At 38.0% G+C, this 16,238-nt stretch overlaps 1 protein-coding gene across 1 annotated transcript; it reads left to right on the top strand.

Annotated features, from left to right (window-relative positions):
• The first annotated feature begins 934 nt into the window (after positions 1-934).
• On the top strand, positions 935-7,828 carry LOC132645312 (protein WVD2-like 3). The gene is made up of 7 exons (XM_060362226.1): positions 935-1,181; positions 2,996-3,466; positions 5,946-6,016; positions 6,116-6,209; positions 6,308-6,379; positions 6,561-6,671; positions 7,112-7,828. Exons 2-7 carry the CDS (start codon positions 2,999-3,001, stop codon positions 7,574-7,576), a joined length of 1,281 nt encoding a protein of 426 aa, XP_060218209.1. The 5' UTR covers positions 935-1,181; positions 2,996-2,998; the 3' UTR covers positions 7,577-7,828.
• Positions 7,829-16,238: the final 8,410 nt, after the last annotated feature.

The following is a 16,238-nucleotide window of genomic DNA, read 5'->3' as shown; positions in this document are numbered from 1 at the left end:
ACCTAATTCTATGACAATGATGATATAAAATAATTTGCTTTTAAGCCCAAGAAAAATTGTAATAATGTCATTACCATGTGACTTTTAGATAAATATATTAAAAGCTGACACTCACATAAATCATTGAAAATTTTAAAAAACGAGTTAGGCCGAAGTCATATCCGAGCTTCTACCTCCGCTCCGAATAGATGATATTTTAAAAGCATATTGGAGTTTTTTTCTTCTTCCTTTTGTTGATTAATTAAAGAAGGGTAGTTTCAATCTTCAATTCATCCACCTACTGAATTCACTAGCATCAATGCTCATCATTCATATCGTATTTCTTCCGTTTTAATTTACATGTTTTAGTTTAATTAGATACATAATTATAAATCTTATTATCATTTTAAATTATATTAATAACTTGATTCGAAAAATAAAATGTACTCCTAAACGATAAAAGACATATAAAATATTATAAAGTTAAAAGCTACCCAACAAGCTTTGAGTACTATTTCAACATGGGTAGCTTTATTGAACTCCTCCCCATCTTGTTGAAAACTTAAGAAAGAGATGGAAAAGGGAGGGATTACTATTTTAAATTTGAATTTGCCTACTACTTCTAGTAATTTCTATTTTATAGCCCCACTTTCAAATGAAATCTAAATTGTGGTCAACCACCAAACAGAAAGGAGAAAAGATAAATTTTCATCATTTCCCTCCAATAAATTACAAGATTCCTATTAAAAAAACAAAACCAAAAAACAAAAAACAAAAAAATTATGACTAGGGATCTACTGTACATGCAACTGCCCGACATTAACGGTGTTGAAACTCGAGATTGACCAGAGAAAAATTAAGGGTAAGAGAAATAAATAAAAAGAAGAAGAGCAAACACTAAAGAAAAAATATAATAAATAAATAAAATAAAAAAGGTAAAAAAAAAGAGAGAGAAGGAGAAAGAAAAGGACAGACAGAAATGAGCACCAATAATCACAACCATCTTACATAAAAAAAAAAGTAAACACAAAACATCTTTGTTGAGTTTTACAGAGAGAGAAAAAGTAAAATAAAAAGAGGAAGAAGAAGAAGAAGAGAGTTGGGTTCACGTTTGTGGGGTTTCCTCTGTGTTGTTGTTGTTGTGTTTGAAGAGATCTCTTTCAGATCAAGAAGCTTAAAGTGTCATAAAAAAAGACAACCTCGTAAGGATTTTATTTTCTTTCTGATCTGCATGTTTTGTTTGTGTTTGTTGAAATCTTTGGCCCAGTATTTTCTTTTTTGTTCTTTCTTTGGTGGGGTTGTTTTAGCTTAGCTTGTTAAGCCACAAGACTATAGCTTTGGTAAATTTTTTGTTGGTTGTTGTGTTTGGCTTTTTTGTTTGGCATGTGTTTGAGCACATTTCTTTATGTGGGTGTTTCAGTTTTTGTGGTCAAGATTGAATTTTTATGCTCAAAATCTTGGAAAATGGAAGTGGGATTGGTATATGAGGGACTTTAGGTTGATTTTGTCTTCCCTTTTTAGCTACTTTTGTCTATGTGTTTGAGAATTTGTTTTTTTTTTCTTTTTCTTCTGGGTGAGCCGAGCGTCTTTCGGAAACAACCTCCTAACTTGGTAGGAGTAACGTCTGCGTACACTCTGGCCTCCCCAGACCCCCACGATGTGTGATTTCACTGGGTTGTTGTTGTTGTTGTTATTGTTTGTTCTGGGTGTTTGAGCTGTGAGAATTTGGTCTTTATGCCTATTTGTTATTGGGTTTCTTTTCTTTTTCTTCCTTTTTTCTTGTGTACAAAAGTTTGAAGTTTGTTTTTTTGTTATGGATTTGAGCATTCTGGTGCATATGTTGGAGGCATTGAGGGTACTGGATTGGGTTGATTTCTCTTTTTTTTTTCTTTTTCATTTTTGTGTGTGTGCGTGTGTGTGTGTCTATTAAAGGGATTGTTGAAACTATGTTTCTGTTGTTAGAAGATTATTACTTCTTTGATTTTCTTCTCCATATCATCACTTCTTTCTTTTTTCCCAAAATTCACATTTCTGATGGATTTGAGCTTTTGGTTAGACAATTATGCATTTATTCCTTCTATTTCTCTTTCTTTTGTCCACCTATAGCTTTGTGAATTGTCGGTTCTTTTTTTCCTTATGCAAGATTCAGATTCAGAGATTAGTTTTTCTTTCATGTCATGAGCCTTTTTCATGATTGAAGTTAGGCATTTAGGGGTCTTCTTTCTTATATTGTTGCCTTCCTAGAAAAATCTAGTGCCAGTTTGGATTCTAATAAGATGTTTAAGATATTCTCCTGATCTCTTTTGCTCTCTCTCTTGCAAGTTGTTTCCCCTTTTAATTCTGTAGATTTTCCAACTCAGATATCTTGGTGGCTGTCTAATACTCTCCATTTTTAGAAGTTGGAATATGGCATGATGGGTTAGATCTTTTGATCTCTATCTCAAACACTTTGTTTGACAGGCCTTGTCATTTTCATAGGGGTATTAGGTTCTTTCAAATGTAAAGTTGGTCACTATATAACTACTATTTCCTGATTTGTGGGGAAAAGGACTTTCTTGAATTATTAACACTGTCTTTCCATTCAGAAATATATTGCTTTGCCCAAGTAGATGCTAATTTCTGGGAGTGGTTTAGTGAAATGAAATAAATAAATGACTGGGATAAAAAACAGGTCGCTGGAGAGTCCGGTTCTTTTGTTATTTTTTGGCAGCACTTTTGCGTGGATGCTTGCGTAATACAGTTGCACTTTATAACTTTTAGAATATTCCGCTGGACCTCGATTCTTCTTTTTCCCTTTCGGGGTTTGCAATGTATGCTTTAGGCTTTATTTATTTATTTAGTTATCTTTTTTGGTTTGTAATCAAACAATTGGAAATGTTAAATGATTCTATTTTTGCATGTCCTGTAAACCTTTTATCTTTTAGTCAATTGAAGAACTAAATGCACCGTTTGTAAGAATATCTACCCTTGAGGAATTGCATTTTTAAGCTTTTATTATGTTTGTTTCTCCTTGCAGGTGATGGGGAGAGACGTTACAGGTTTACGTACTACTGAAAAGAGACCTAGTGTTAAGCCAAATGGTGTCACCCATGGCACAGTTCATGTTGCCCCCAGAATCGCTAAGGAAAGGGTTGAAGCAAAGGAATATGAGGCAGAGGATCAAACTGCAAAAGGCACACACGTGGAGGAATCCCATGAGAAGCAGGAAGTACTATCTGTGAAAAGCACCAACTGTGAACCTGATCCGATTGAGGCAAAAATTGCGAAAGCTGAGGCCGTGAAGTCCAGCGAAAAGAAGTTGGGCTCACCATTGAAGCATCCATCTGATTCTGCTGCAGCAACTGAAATTCTAGCCCCCTCGGTCATGAATTCATCAGGGAATGAATCTGAAAATCATGAAAATGGAACTCACACTGTTGATGCTGGCTCGAACTGTTCATCAAAGTCCAACGATCTGCACTCTCCTATGACTTCAAAAAAGTTGCATGTAAGATTTTGTTTGCTTTCATTTAATACTAACAATCCCGAATATGCTGCAAACCTTATAAGCTGGAGCTCTTGATTATTATTTGTCACAGTATAAACGGTAGTGTGAGCTCGCTCACATTGCCGGTCCCAAGCCCGGATAAAGGAGGAGGGTTGCCGAGGGTCAATCGGAAACAGCCTCCCTACCCAGGTAGGGGTAAGGCTGCGTACATCTTACCCTCCCCAGACCCCACTATTGTGGGATTACACTGGGTAGTGACCAGACCAGACCAGACAGTATAAACGGTAGTGTAAGGATAGCATTTGTAAAGGGACATGGATTTTATTTGCAGCTCAAACATGCCCAGAAACTGCTTTGCTTAATCCTGCTTTTGATATTTGACAATTCCTGAAGTATTTTCGAACTAGCCTAAAATCCAGACCATATATTTTTTTCTGTAGGTTTTGGTGGTGGTTGGGGGGTGGGCTGGTCGGTAAAATCAGTAGGCTGGAATGTGTTGATGCTTAATGGATAACTTCTCAGTCCTTAGGACCCGTTTGGCCATGAGAATTTCACTTTTTTCCGGATTTTTTTTTCACTTTATTTGAAAATCAGCAGTTGGCCATGAAAATTCGAAATACAACTTGAAGTTGTATTTGGAATTTGGAAAACACCTAAAACCCTGTTTTCACTTTCAGTACATTCAAACAACCAAATATTCTTTGCAAAAACTATAACCAAACACAACTTTATCTTCAACTCCAACTTCAAAATTCCAAATAAAGTGAAAAATATTTAATTTTCATGGCCAAACGCCTACTTAAAAATTCTATGATGCTGGGTGTATACTTAGTGGGAAACTCCAAACTCATTACTATGTAAAACAAGATAAGCTTTAGGGTGTGTTCAGTATGGAGGAAAATGTTTTCCTAGAAAATAAGTGGATTTCTCATGTTCGTTTGGGTAGTGGAAAATAAGTGAATTTCTTACTTATTTTCTCATGTTCGTTTGGTTGATAGAAAACGTTTTTCGGAAAATACTCATCCAAGACTCACCACCCCCAACCCAACCCCATACCCCCACCCCCACCCCACTCCCACCCACCCACCCTCGCCCCTCCAAAAAAAAAATTCTTTTGATTTTTTTTGTTTTTTGCACCCCCACTCCAACCCTCACCAATTCCAACCCAACCCCATACCCCTCACCCACACCCCACTCACCCACCCCTACTCCCTCACCCCTCTTCATTTTTTTTTTCACCCCCACCCCCAACCACTCCCGTAACCCATGCACCACCCCCGCACCCTACCCCCCACCCACCCACCCCCTCCCATAATTGTTTTTTCTAAATTTTCTACACGACCACATCCCCCATCACCCCCTCCCCCCCTTACATGGAACCCACACCAACACCCCCCCCCCCCCCCCCCCCCCCTCCCAAAAAAAAAAAAACTCAATCACCCCTTTCAAAAGTTTTAATTTTTAACCACAAACATTTAATTTTTATAATTGTCAACTTTTTTTGGAGGGGGGGTGGGGTGGGGTGCAAAAAACCAAAACAAATGTCAAATTTTTTTTTTCAAAAAAATAATAATTTTGGGGTTTGGGGGCGTGCAAAAAAAAAAATGTCAAAACTTTTTTTTTTAAATATTAATTTTTTTTTGCGCGGGGGGGGGGGGGGAGTTGGGTGGGGTGGGGGTGGAAAAAAAAGTCAATATTTTTTTTGGGAGGGAGGGGTGCGGGGTGGGGTGCAAAAAACCAAAAATAATGTCAATTTTTTTTTCATTTTTTTTTTTGGGCGCGGAGGGGGGGGGGGTGGTGGGGGTTGGGAGTGGTTGGGGTTTGGTGGTTGGGATTGGGTTGGGTGGTGATAGGGTGGTTGGTGGAATGAACTTGTGAACTTGTTTTCCCTGCTTTTATTAGGGAAGTCATTTTCCCCAATTTTGAGGAAAATGTTTTCCAAAATTTTTGACCAAACGAACATGAGAAAATTGGAAAATATTTTCCTCCATACCGAACACACCCTTAATTCTGTGCTCAGCATGCTCAGTGAGAAACTCCAAACTCATCACTATGTAAACAAGACAAGCTTAAATTCTGGTGTTGATATCACTGCAGCAACCTTCAGCGAATTACAACATGGTTTTTGCCGAAAATAGATTGATCAAATTCGGGTTGCAACTCTTCAAGCTTAAATTATGTAATAGCAGCACTAATTAGGAACCTTCAGCAAATTATGACTTGGCTTTTGCCGAAAAGTAGATGGATCAATTTCGGATTGCAACTTAAATGAGTTAGTTACTGAATGAAGAAGGACAAAAAGAAGTTGGCTGTGGCAAGCAGAACGAATAATTTGCTACACATATTTCAGTGTTTTATTGTCATTAGTTTACACTCTTCATAACTTTTTATATGATACTTGTATATCCTCTGAAGTCATGTAGTTCTTGTTCCCTGATGATCAGACCACTGATTTTGAAAATTATTCATCTTGTTGCAGGAAAATTCTCCCATGATGTCAAGGAAACTGCGGATTCAGGATGAAGACGATAACTGGTCCTTGGCTTCGTCGTATCCTTTTACTGGACTTCTAGTTCCTCTTGTTTACCATTAAAAATTTCTGTTTTCAGTTTCTTGTTCTTCCGGGAAAATCTTCCTTATCTTTCATAGAACTGCAGCTTCTGTGCGGACAATTAAGTCCAAGATTACTGTTCCTGTAGCTCCATCATTTAAATGTTCTGAACGCTCAGCGAGACGTAAAGAGGTAAATGTTCTTACAAGCTCCTCTCCCTCGTTCATATTAACTTGTAGTTGTGCTTTTGTACTGATGCTTTCTCAATGTTTCTCATTTTATTTCTCTAGTATTACACAAAGTTAGAGGAAAAGCACAAAGCTCTGGAGGCAGAGAAACAAGAATATGCAGCCAGAATGAAGGTATCATAGCATGCATGTATTAGTTTCTAACCACATTTTGATTGCCCCAACTTTAACCCCAACCTCTAGGGCAGGTGGGAGAAAAAAAAAAAAGACATGTTGTGAAGTAAGATAATTGACCCATAACTTATTCTTCTTTACCAAAAAAATTGACCCATAACTTATTCTTTACAAATTCTAGGAAGAGGAAGAAGCAGCAATGAAGCAACTTAGAAAGAACATGACCTACAGAGCAAATCCAGTTCCTAGTTTTTACCGTGAAGGGCCACCTCCAAAGGCTGAACTTAAGAAGGTACTCTTCACCTATATTTCAACTCTTTGGTTATTGTTGAAAGTTAGTTATTGTTAATGTTTAGCTTCTATCCTGTATAAGAAACTTGTCCAATTAAGTTAAGACTTTGGCCAGCATACTATTTGAATTATCAATTTTCTATTTAAACACCATGTGTAAATCATAGTTCCAAGTTGCGAGTTAGTGCTATCAATTGTGGGATCCATGTGTTCTATTTGCACATTTGTTCTCTGTTTGAAAGTGATGATATTAGGATAACTGAGGCAACTTGACTCTACAGATGACATATTTTTAACGTAAGTTAGACCTAGATATGTCTTCTGTTCCCTACGTATTTGATCAAGCAATCATACAACATCCGTGAATTCTGTTTTCTTTGATGGACTAGATAGAGTTTGTATCTTTGTAAGCAAACAAAATTGTTCCTGCTTTGCATGCAGCTGCCAGTCACTCGTGCCAAATCACCAAATCTAACCCGTAGGAAGAGCTGTAGTGATGCAGTCCCAGCAACTCCTGAAGAAAAGAAAACATGTACAAAGGTTCGTCACAGCATTGGTGTTTACAAACAAGGCAGTACTACCCCAACCACCCCCAAAAGTAAAGATCGTGTGAGTGGTCGATTCAGTAATGGAACTACTCCCAGAGCCAAAGAACCTACCAAGTTGGCGAAAGCAAAAAAAGGATCCCCTTTGAAGGAGATGAAAGAAACTCCAATTAAGGAGATAAAGGAAACTCCCATTGCTGAGTCAAATGCAACTACAACGGAAGAGACAGAGGAAGCTCCAGTTAAGGTGAAAAACAATGCTTCTGTCAAGGAGATAAAGGAAATTCCCGTCTTAGAGACAAAGGAGGCTTCTAATACAACGACAGAGCAAGTGACTGAAGATACTGCTGCTCAATCATGAGCACGAGCAACTTAGTAGTCTTCTTCTTTTTCGTTTCCTTTTTCTTTTTTCTTTGTAGTTTTTATCATCAAATCGAGATGTTCCAGGCAAGGTCAAATTGGTCCTCCCTCCTTTCCTCTCGGCAATGACTTGTTGAAGTGACGCTTTTAATCTGTGTTGTATATTATTATATGTAATTTTCGTTTGGTACATATGTTACATAGAAAGACTCCTGTTGAACACATTCTGTTTATAAACATAACTTTAAGACCAGTTTGTGCCCATCTATTGAGTGACTGGTACTCTATTTACTTCCAAAAGATGGGTGGAAAGTTTGTGCTCGGTAAGTGAATTGATGTGTTCCAATCTCTCTTTTGTTCAAAGGGAAAAGAACAATGTTGTACTAAACTAATGAATGCAATGTTTTTATTAAACGAATGAATGCATGATATTTGTTTTAGTTTGGTTAATTAATTTGCATTTTGATCTTATTGCTTAATCATGATAGATAATACTACTATTGTTTGGTTTGTAATAACAGTCAGTAATCAGTTACTTTCTTCTATATGTTACTTCCCAAAAGATATGCTTTTCTTTGTTTGGTATTAGAATGAAAATAGGTAAGTAAAAATCATTTCACAACGATATAATCATGAAACAGTTGCACTTTGATGTTTTGTAGGGTACTTTTGAGGCAAGAAATTGTTCTGCCGAAATGATTCTTATTTTGACATGCTGTTATCCTGTACTCATTAAAACTTTTAATATCCGAAAAAAAGGCATTTCCTCATAGACATTTGAGTCTTGGATATGATAATGTGAAAGGGTAGAGTGAAGAAGCAGCAAGAATTCGGTGGCGGGCCTAAAGGGTACAAACCAATTAGTGTTTCAGCAAAAAGCTATGGAATCCTGGAACGACATGATTACTGATTAGTGAGATACATATAATTAATTTTAATTGTAATTAACTTGAAATTTTAGGCATACTACTCCCTCCGGTCCAAAATAGTTCTCATTTAAAAAAATTAGGATATAATTAACCATTAGTTTCCACCTTTACGCTTACTCAATAAGTTTGGAGAGAGGTTAAAAAGAGAGTAATATTAATTGATATTTAAGAATAAATAAGAATAATTTAGTCAAATTATCTTTTTAGTTAACGTTTTCATAAAGGAGCGTGCAAAAAGAACATGAGAACTAAAATGAACCGGAGGGAGCTTTTGTTATTGTTCTAAGATAAGCTTTTTAATCATTTTGTTCTTTTGGAATATATGTCTAAAAAGTTTGACCCTTTTTTTGACCGAGGGGTATGGATCAAAGACCACTTCTCTCACGAGGTATGGAGCAACTGAGCTCCTTGTCCTCCCCTTGTCGCCAACAACATTTTTTTTAATTCTTTTTTCAACCTACTTAAGTCTAACCCATTTGGACCCCTTATAGGCTCTAACCATGGAGCACGCAGATCCCAAAAACGCATAGTTTCGGGACCAAAACCCGTTGCCTTACCACTTGGCCACGCCTACTATTTATACTTTGTAAAATCAACCACTTTCTCAATTTCCACAAAAGTTATCAATTTGACTGGTTTTCAAATTGTGTATTCGATAACTTTGCTTCAATAATATCTAGTTAAATGGATGTCCAACTTAATTTAGTAGAATACCATAACGTACAAATTACACGGCACTAATCTCTCATTTGTTTGCACTTAATGGAGGTCTGAATCTGAATGGTTCAGACCTTAGGTCATTAAGCGCATTTATTTATATTAAGATCTAATCACTTATTTGGTCTGAATAAGTCTTAATCATTAAGATATTGAACATAGTCTTTAGGCCTCATTTGTTTTTATTAAGACTAGTTTAGTGTACGCGCGATGCGCGTGTCCTTATCTCAAGGGGCATTAATTATTTTAAATATCACATAAATATCTTTGTCAAAAAATTATGTTGGAGTTATAAAATAAAAGTGTAAATTATTGAAGATGTCGAGTATTGATCCAAGTTCTTGACGTAACACTAGATGAATCAGAATATGATAGAACTCTAAATTACGACCATGCACCAAAAGCAATTACACCACTGATTCGGTTAGAGAATATGGGTTATCGGTGCGGTGGCTTTTGGCTGAATGGAAAGCTGTTAGAGTATTATTGTCAATTCCATAAGAAATAATATGTACTCTTATTAAAGTTAACTTGAGCAAGGAAATGGCTTAAAATTAAGGAATATGACTCATAAAAAGATACTTAAAAGTTTTATGGTAGTTTTAGAAAAATTCGGGGGCTTTATATTTGTGGTTTTCTTCGTGCTACAAAATGCTGATGAATTGATTGCTTTTTTCACTATCTTCTTTTAAATTCTTTAAAGTAGTTTTAATAGGAAATTTAGCAAAGAAAATTTATATGGACTCAATGTGTATTTGGTATGTCCTATTAAGGAAAATAATCAAGCAATGCTAATTGAGTAAGAAAGGGTTTTATATAAAGTAGAATTTAATGGACTTTAAAGTCATAAATATTAGGAATTCATACATTCTTAGAATAAGGAAAGATTTAATTAGAAAATTATTTGCCAAAAATAACGCCAGATTTTTATTGCCTTTTTTATTTTGAAAGGAAATATATATTATTAGTGTTTATGTATATTAATTTGAGTAAAATAATAAATGACAATTTTGTCTATTGTAGAGTTCTTTTAATGAAGGGCAAAAAGTTCAATCAATATTTCTAATGCATTCGTTCTTTTATTCTAGTTTAGTGTACGTGCATTCGCACATGTATATCGCGTCAATACGGAAAAATTGTATTGTATTGTAATCAACTATCATAGTTCATATTAATGGATAACATGCTCTGCTTAAGGATCGAAGAAATCAACTAAGATTTAAAAAAAAAAATCTGTTTAAAGGAAAAATAATTTTTTCCCCTCAATTTCAAACTTGTTGGGTTAGACTATGCGGATCTTGTATATTCATTTAACGATTCAATATCATTAAATTTATTATTATTGTTTGACTTTTATACTGGTTAACAGTATACCTTGCTCTCAGATTTACTACGGTACACATGTGAAGCTCACTTGGCAAAAGTCAAAAACCTTTGACTTTTCTTGCGGGTCTCTAAATTGCAAACTAAACACTGTATTAATTTTATACATGAATAATTTACCTCTTAACCAACTGGGAAACATGATGTTACTTATGCAAAATTTACTACCTGCATAACTCACCTCCAAGCCAGCTAGAACCCTGAAAGGAATTTAAATATTGTTACAAATATAATCAAACCAAAAACTTATACATGAACAAACTCAAATTTATTGTGAGGAAAAGATATAAGGAATCGCGCCTAAGAAATACAGTACTAATAAATACGATCATTCTTTCATACATAACATTAATATACACATGGTAAAGCACGTAATTTACACCAATTTGAAGTAGATTGTGGCAAGCAAATTAAAAGTTAATCACTCATTCTTTTACTCTTCTTTTTCTTTTTTCTGTCATTGGTAATTTACAGATATGTTTTAAGATTTCAGATTTGTTTTTCCATCAAACTCTCATTAAATTAATTTATATATCAAAAATAACCAATTTTCTATTTGAAATTCGAGTTCTTAACTCTCACATCCACCAATTCCCTAATGAAAAAGAGATTAAATAATCATCAAAAAGTACTTGAAGTTGGCTAAATAAAGTAGTAGTATATATCTCTCCTCGGCTATAAGAACACATTAAAGAAGATAATAAGTAATGAAAACATACCTGATGAATAAGTAAGGCAGAAGAATTCAAGAAGCATTGTGCATATGCACATATCAGAATACAATATCAAATATTAGGATTGATGTATTTCATTATGACATACCTGTTGAAAAGTTTACCTAGTGTTATTACTGCTCTACAGCCACATCCTATATGTACCTTAGATTAGTACTCATGGAAGACTTATGACGCAAACGTAACGGACATCCATTAATAATTTGTTCATGACAAAAGTAAATTGAAAGGCAATACAGCTTAAAAGAAATTCTGTTTTGGAAAGGATTTATATGAACGATTAGAGCACGGATGTCAATAAAATAAACCAATGAAAATACAGGACAAAGGTGTATACGGGTAGAACCGAGGAAACGGATATCTTCGGTTCCCCGATATGAACATTACGGAAATCATGCTCGGTCAGGACAAGACCGACCCGATCAGTGCTCGGGTTCCAAGCTCGAGTTGGAATGAGGCATTGAAAGACGAAGAGGCGGTTAATCACCATGATGAGAAGGCCGAAGTATCCGCTATCAACCGGATATTTCGGCACCAATCATGCCAAACAGTTCTCACCAGATTCTGTTCCTTACTTAGAATTGTATTAGGGTTCGGACTCCTCTACTATATAAAGAGGAGGGTTTTTGGAGAATAGAGGACCACATTTTTTGTATCAAGCAAGCAATAAAAATCATCCCACATCTGTTCATCTTCTCAATCCTCATTTTACTGTGAAAAGTTTGTCGTTAGACTCCCAAGCCCCGACCCCGATCTCCGGAGCACGAGGTCAATCGGTGTCCATCATAGCTGATTTGTTTCTTTACTTTATCTTAATCTCTGCTATAAAATCTATCATTTTATTAAACCAAACCACATATCCTTGGTTCCTCGTATAAATTCAATTGTTATCCAGTTTTAGGGTTTACAGTTTGGCGCCCGCCGTGGGGCCTTGGATAATTGTGGTAGTTTAATACAAATTCTGATAACACTCGATATTTTTACACTTGTTCTTTGAAGTTTGATTTCAGGTTCACCCGGCATGTCAGACTCTCATTCTGTCAACTTCCACGCTGAATCAAGCCACTACGAGGAAAACAACAATGGGGTACCTAATAACAACGTGCCCCCAGTCGATCCCAACTAGGTCGGATCATCAATAGGTGACGTGCCCGTCGGTGGGGATAATGGAGTCACGCTGCAACAGCTCCGGAACTAGTTGGATATGGCTATGGCACAATTACAAGCCCAGCAGGAGGTTATAACGCAAAATCAAAATCGAGCGCCCGATATTGCTCCATCTGAACAAACTGAGGAAACCGAAGAGAGGCGCCGTGCTGGAAACAACGGGAACAACCTCGGGCAAAATGTCAAGCTGATAAGGATGCTTGAGGAACTGACAAAACGAGTAAAATATGGGGAAAAGAAGATAGAGGCGAACGACAAAAAGGTAGAGAACTACAATGCAAGGGTGGACCAGATTCCTGGGGCACCTCCGGTGTTGAAGGAATCAGATTCAAAAAAATTCGTTCAAATGCCTTTTCTGCCAAGTGCTGCGCCGATGAAAATCCCGAAGAGGTTTCGCATGCCCGATATCCGGAAGTATAACGGGACAATGGACCCAAATGAGCATGTGACTGCATACACATGTGCTATTAAAGATAACGATCTCGCCGATGATGCGAGGGAATCGGTACTGCTTAAGAAGTTCGGGGAAACACTATCCAATGGAGCAATGGTATGGTATCACAACTTGCCTGAACATTCGATTAATTCATTTGCAATGCTCGCGGATGCTTTTTTCAAAGCTTACGTCGGAGCCATCAAGGTCGAAACCCCGAAATCGGACTTGTTCAACGTTAAGCAGCGAGATGATGAAACCCTCCGCGAGTTTGTGGCCTGGTTTCAAATGGAGCGCATGGACTTACCTCCGGTAACTGATGATTGGGCCGTTCAGGCTTTCACTCAAGGGCTCAACTCAAGAAGCTCGATCACATCTATAGAGCTGAAGCAAAATCTGATAGAGTATCCGGCAATTGCTTGGGCTAATGTACACAACATGTATTAATTGAAGATCAGGGTCGAAGATGATAAGATTTTGAGAGCAGCCTCGGTATCATGGCATCCCGGTAAAGGGAATGATCGATCCAGGAGAACGACAGATCGAGATTCAAGACCATCATATGACAGGTATCAACCTTACACACTTGATCGAAGGAGCAACGGGCACAACGACGAATCAAGCAAGAATGATCGAGGCCCAAATAATTGTGGGCTGGGGAACAGAAATGTTGTCGACAGATCCTCGGGAAACAAGGAAATTCCAAGTTTGTCCGAGTATAATTTCTACGTCGATGTAGCGACCGCTGCGCGACCATAGCAGCGGCCGTTATCCGCAACAGGGAAACAAGAAATCCAAGGCCAATCCAATCTGGAGAAACGGGATAAAAGCTTGATTTTCAAATACCATCACACTCACGGCTATCGAACAGAGGATTGTCGATAGCTGAAAGAGCAGGTTGCCCGTTTGTTTCATTTAGGACACCTTCAAGAATTTCTAAGTGAACGAGCCAAAAATCACTTCAAGAACGTGGACGCCAACAAGCAAGATAGACCGGAAGATCCTCAGCAGGTGATCCACATGATCATGGGTGGAACGGACATTCCCCAAGGGCCGATAATGAAACGCACCAAAGTTTCCATAACAAGAGAGAAGCATATTTGAAGTTACGACCCCGACGGTCCTATCTCGTTCAGTGACGAGGACATGGAAGACATCGTTCAACCACACAACGATGCACTAGTAATATCCATTCTTGTTAATAAATTTAGAATTAAACGTGTGTTGATTGATCCAGGTAGCTTGGCTAACATCATCCGATGGAGAGTTATCGAGCAGCTGGGGCTACTAGACCAAACGTACCAGCGGTCCAAGTCCTTAACGGATTCAACATGGCATGTGAGACGACTAAGGGTGAGATCACTGTACCGGTAAACATAGCCGGGACTTCGCAGCGGATAAAATTTTATGTCACAGAAGGAGACATGAGGTATAATGCACTATTTGGGAGACCGTGGATACACAATATGAGAGCAGTACCTTCAAGCGATAAAATTCCCAATCCCAAAAGAAATCAAAACCGTACAATGGCGAACAATAAGCCGCAAAGGAAATGTTCGCGATCGAAGAAGAGGTTGCGGCAACCAATGCTTCAGAACCAAAATGCGAAAAATTGAACAAGGAAGAAAAAGCCAAATAGCAATTACAGGCTCCGATTTCGATACCCTCGGAAGACCGAAATCGGAACATACTAGACGAGATGGCCGAACTGGGGGTCCCGAGATCCTTTGTGGTACCTGATGATTCAGACGCCACCAAATCTACGATAGAGGAACTCGAGCAAGTCACACTGTTCATTCATCTACCCGATCGGAAGGCATACCAAGGCACGAGGTTGACCCCCGAGCTCAGGCAAAATTTTATTGAGTTCCTTAAAGCTAACTCTGATTGTTTTGCCTGGTCCCATTTAGACATGGCAGGTATCCCGCCAGAAATAACTACACACAAGCTGAGCCTCGACCCAAACTTCCTATCGGTCAAACATAAGAGAAGGCCGCACCCCGAGGTCAAAGACACATTCATCAAAGACGAGGTATCTAAACTCCTTAAAATAGGATCTATTCGGGAGGTAAAATACCCGGACTGGTTAGCTAACGTTGTAGTAGTGCCTAAAAAGGGGAATAAATTGAGAATGTGCGTAGATTACAAGGATTTAAATAAGGCATGCATTTAAATAAGGCATGCCTAAAGGATTCATTTCCTTTACCTAGCATCGACCGCATGATCGACGCTACGGCCGGTCACGAAACGCTGAGTTTCCTCGACGCCTGTTCCGGGTACAACCAAATACAGATGCACCCGGAGGACCAAGAGAAAACTTCTTTCGTGATCAGATTCGGCACATATTGCTAAAATGTGATGCCTTTTGGCCTAAAGAACGTCGGTGCCACCACCAGCGGCTGGTGAACCGCATGTTTGAATAACAAATAGGAAAATCAATGGAAGTTTACATAGATGACATGCTTGTTAATTCCCTACGAGCAGAGGACCATTTAAAGCATTTGGAGGAAACCTTCGGCATACTGAGGAAATACAACATGAAACTGAACCCGGAGAAATGTGCGTTCGAACTTGGCTCGGGTAAATTTCTCGGTTTCATGGTATCGAATTGAGGTATCGAAATCAATACTGACAAGATAATCAAAATCAATCCTGACAAGATAAAGGCAATCGAGGACATCACCGTGATAGACGATATCAAGGGAGTGCAAAGGTTGACAGGACGGATAGGGGCCTTGAGCAGATTTATCTCCAGATCCTCGGATAAAAGCCACGATTCTTCTCGTTGCTAAAAAAGAAGATCTATTTCGCCTGGACTCCGGAATGTCTGAAGCCATTAACAGAGCTCAAAAGTTTGTATCAAGCCTGCCTCTGTTGCATACGCCAAAAGCATGCGAGCAGTTGTACCTGTATTTGGCAGTATCTGACATAGTGGTGAGTGGCATCCTGGTTCGAGCGGAAGAAGGTATGCAATACCCTGTTTATTATGTGAGCAGAACTTTCGGAGATGCGGAAACCCGATACTCACACTTAGAAAATCTGGCATTAGCTTTATTGAGTGCATCTAGAAAACTGAAACCTTATTTTCAATGTCATCCTATATGTGTTGTAACATCGTACCCACTAAGAAACATCATGCATAATCCCGAACTCTCAGGCCAGCTTGCTAAATGGGCCGTCAAAATTAGTGGATACGATATTGAATATAGACCGCGAACTGCTATCAAGTACCAAATACTAGCTGATTTAGTGGTCGACTTTGCACCGGCCATGATCCCCGAGTTCAATAAAGGATTTCTT

The sequence above is a fragment of the Lycium barbarum genome, chromosome 6, assembly GCF_019175385.1.
Source record: "Lycium barbarum isolate Lr01 chromosome 6, ASM1917538v2, whole genome shotgun sequence".
NCBI lineage: Eukaryota > Viridiplantae > Streptophyta > Magnoliopsida > Solanales > Solanaceae > Lycium > Lycium barbarum.
Note: the sequence above shows the minus strand (reverse complement) of the source record. Positions and strands in the feature narration are given on the sequence as shown.

Excerpts from the sequence above, each read along its gene's own strand:
- LOC132645312 (XM_060362226.1), top strand. The coding sequence starts at position 2,999 with ATGGGGAGAGACGTTACAGGTTTACGTACTACTGAAAAGAGACCTAGT. Across the intron at positions 3,467-5,945 it reads TGACTTCAAAAAAGTTGCAT|GAAAATTCTCCCATGATGTC; the intron begins GTAAGATTTTGT and ends ATCTTGTTGCAG. Across the intron at positions 6,672-7,111 it reads CAAAGGCTGAACTTAAGAAG|CTGCCAGTCACTCGTGCCAA; the intron begins GTACTCTTCACC and ends CTTTGCATGCAG.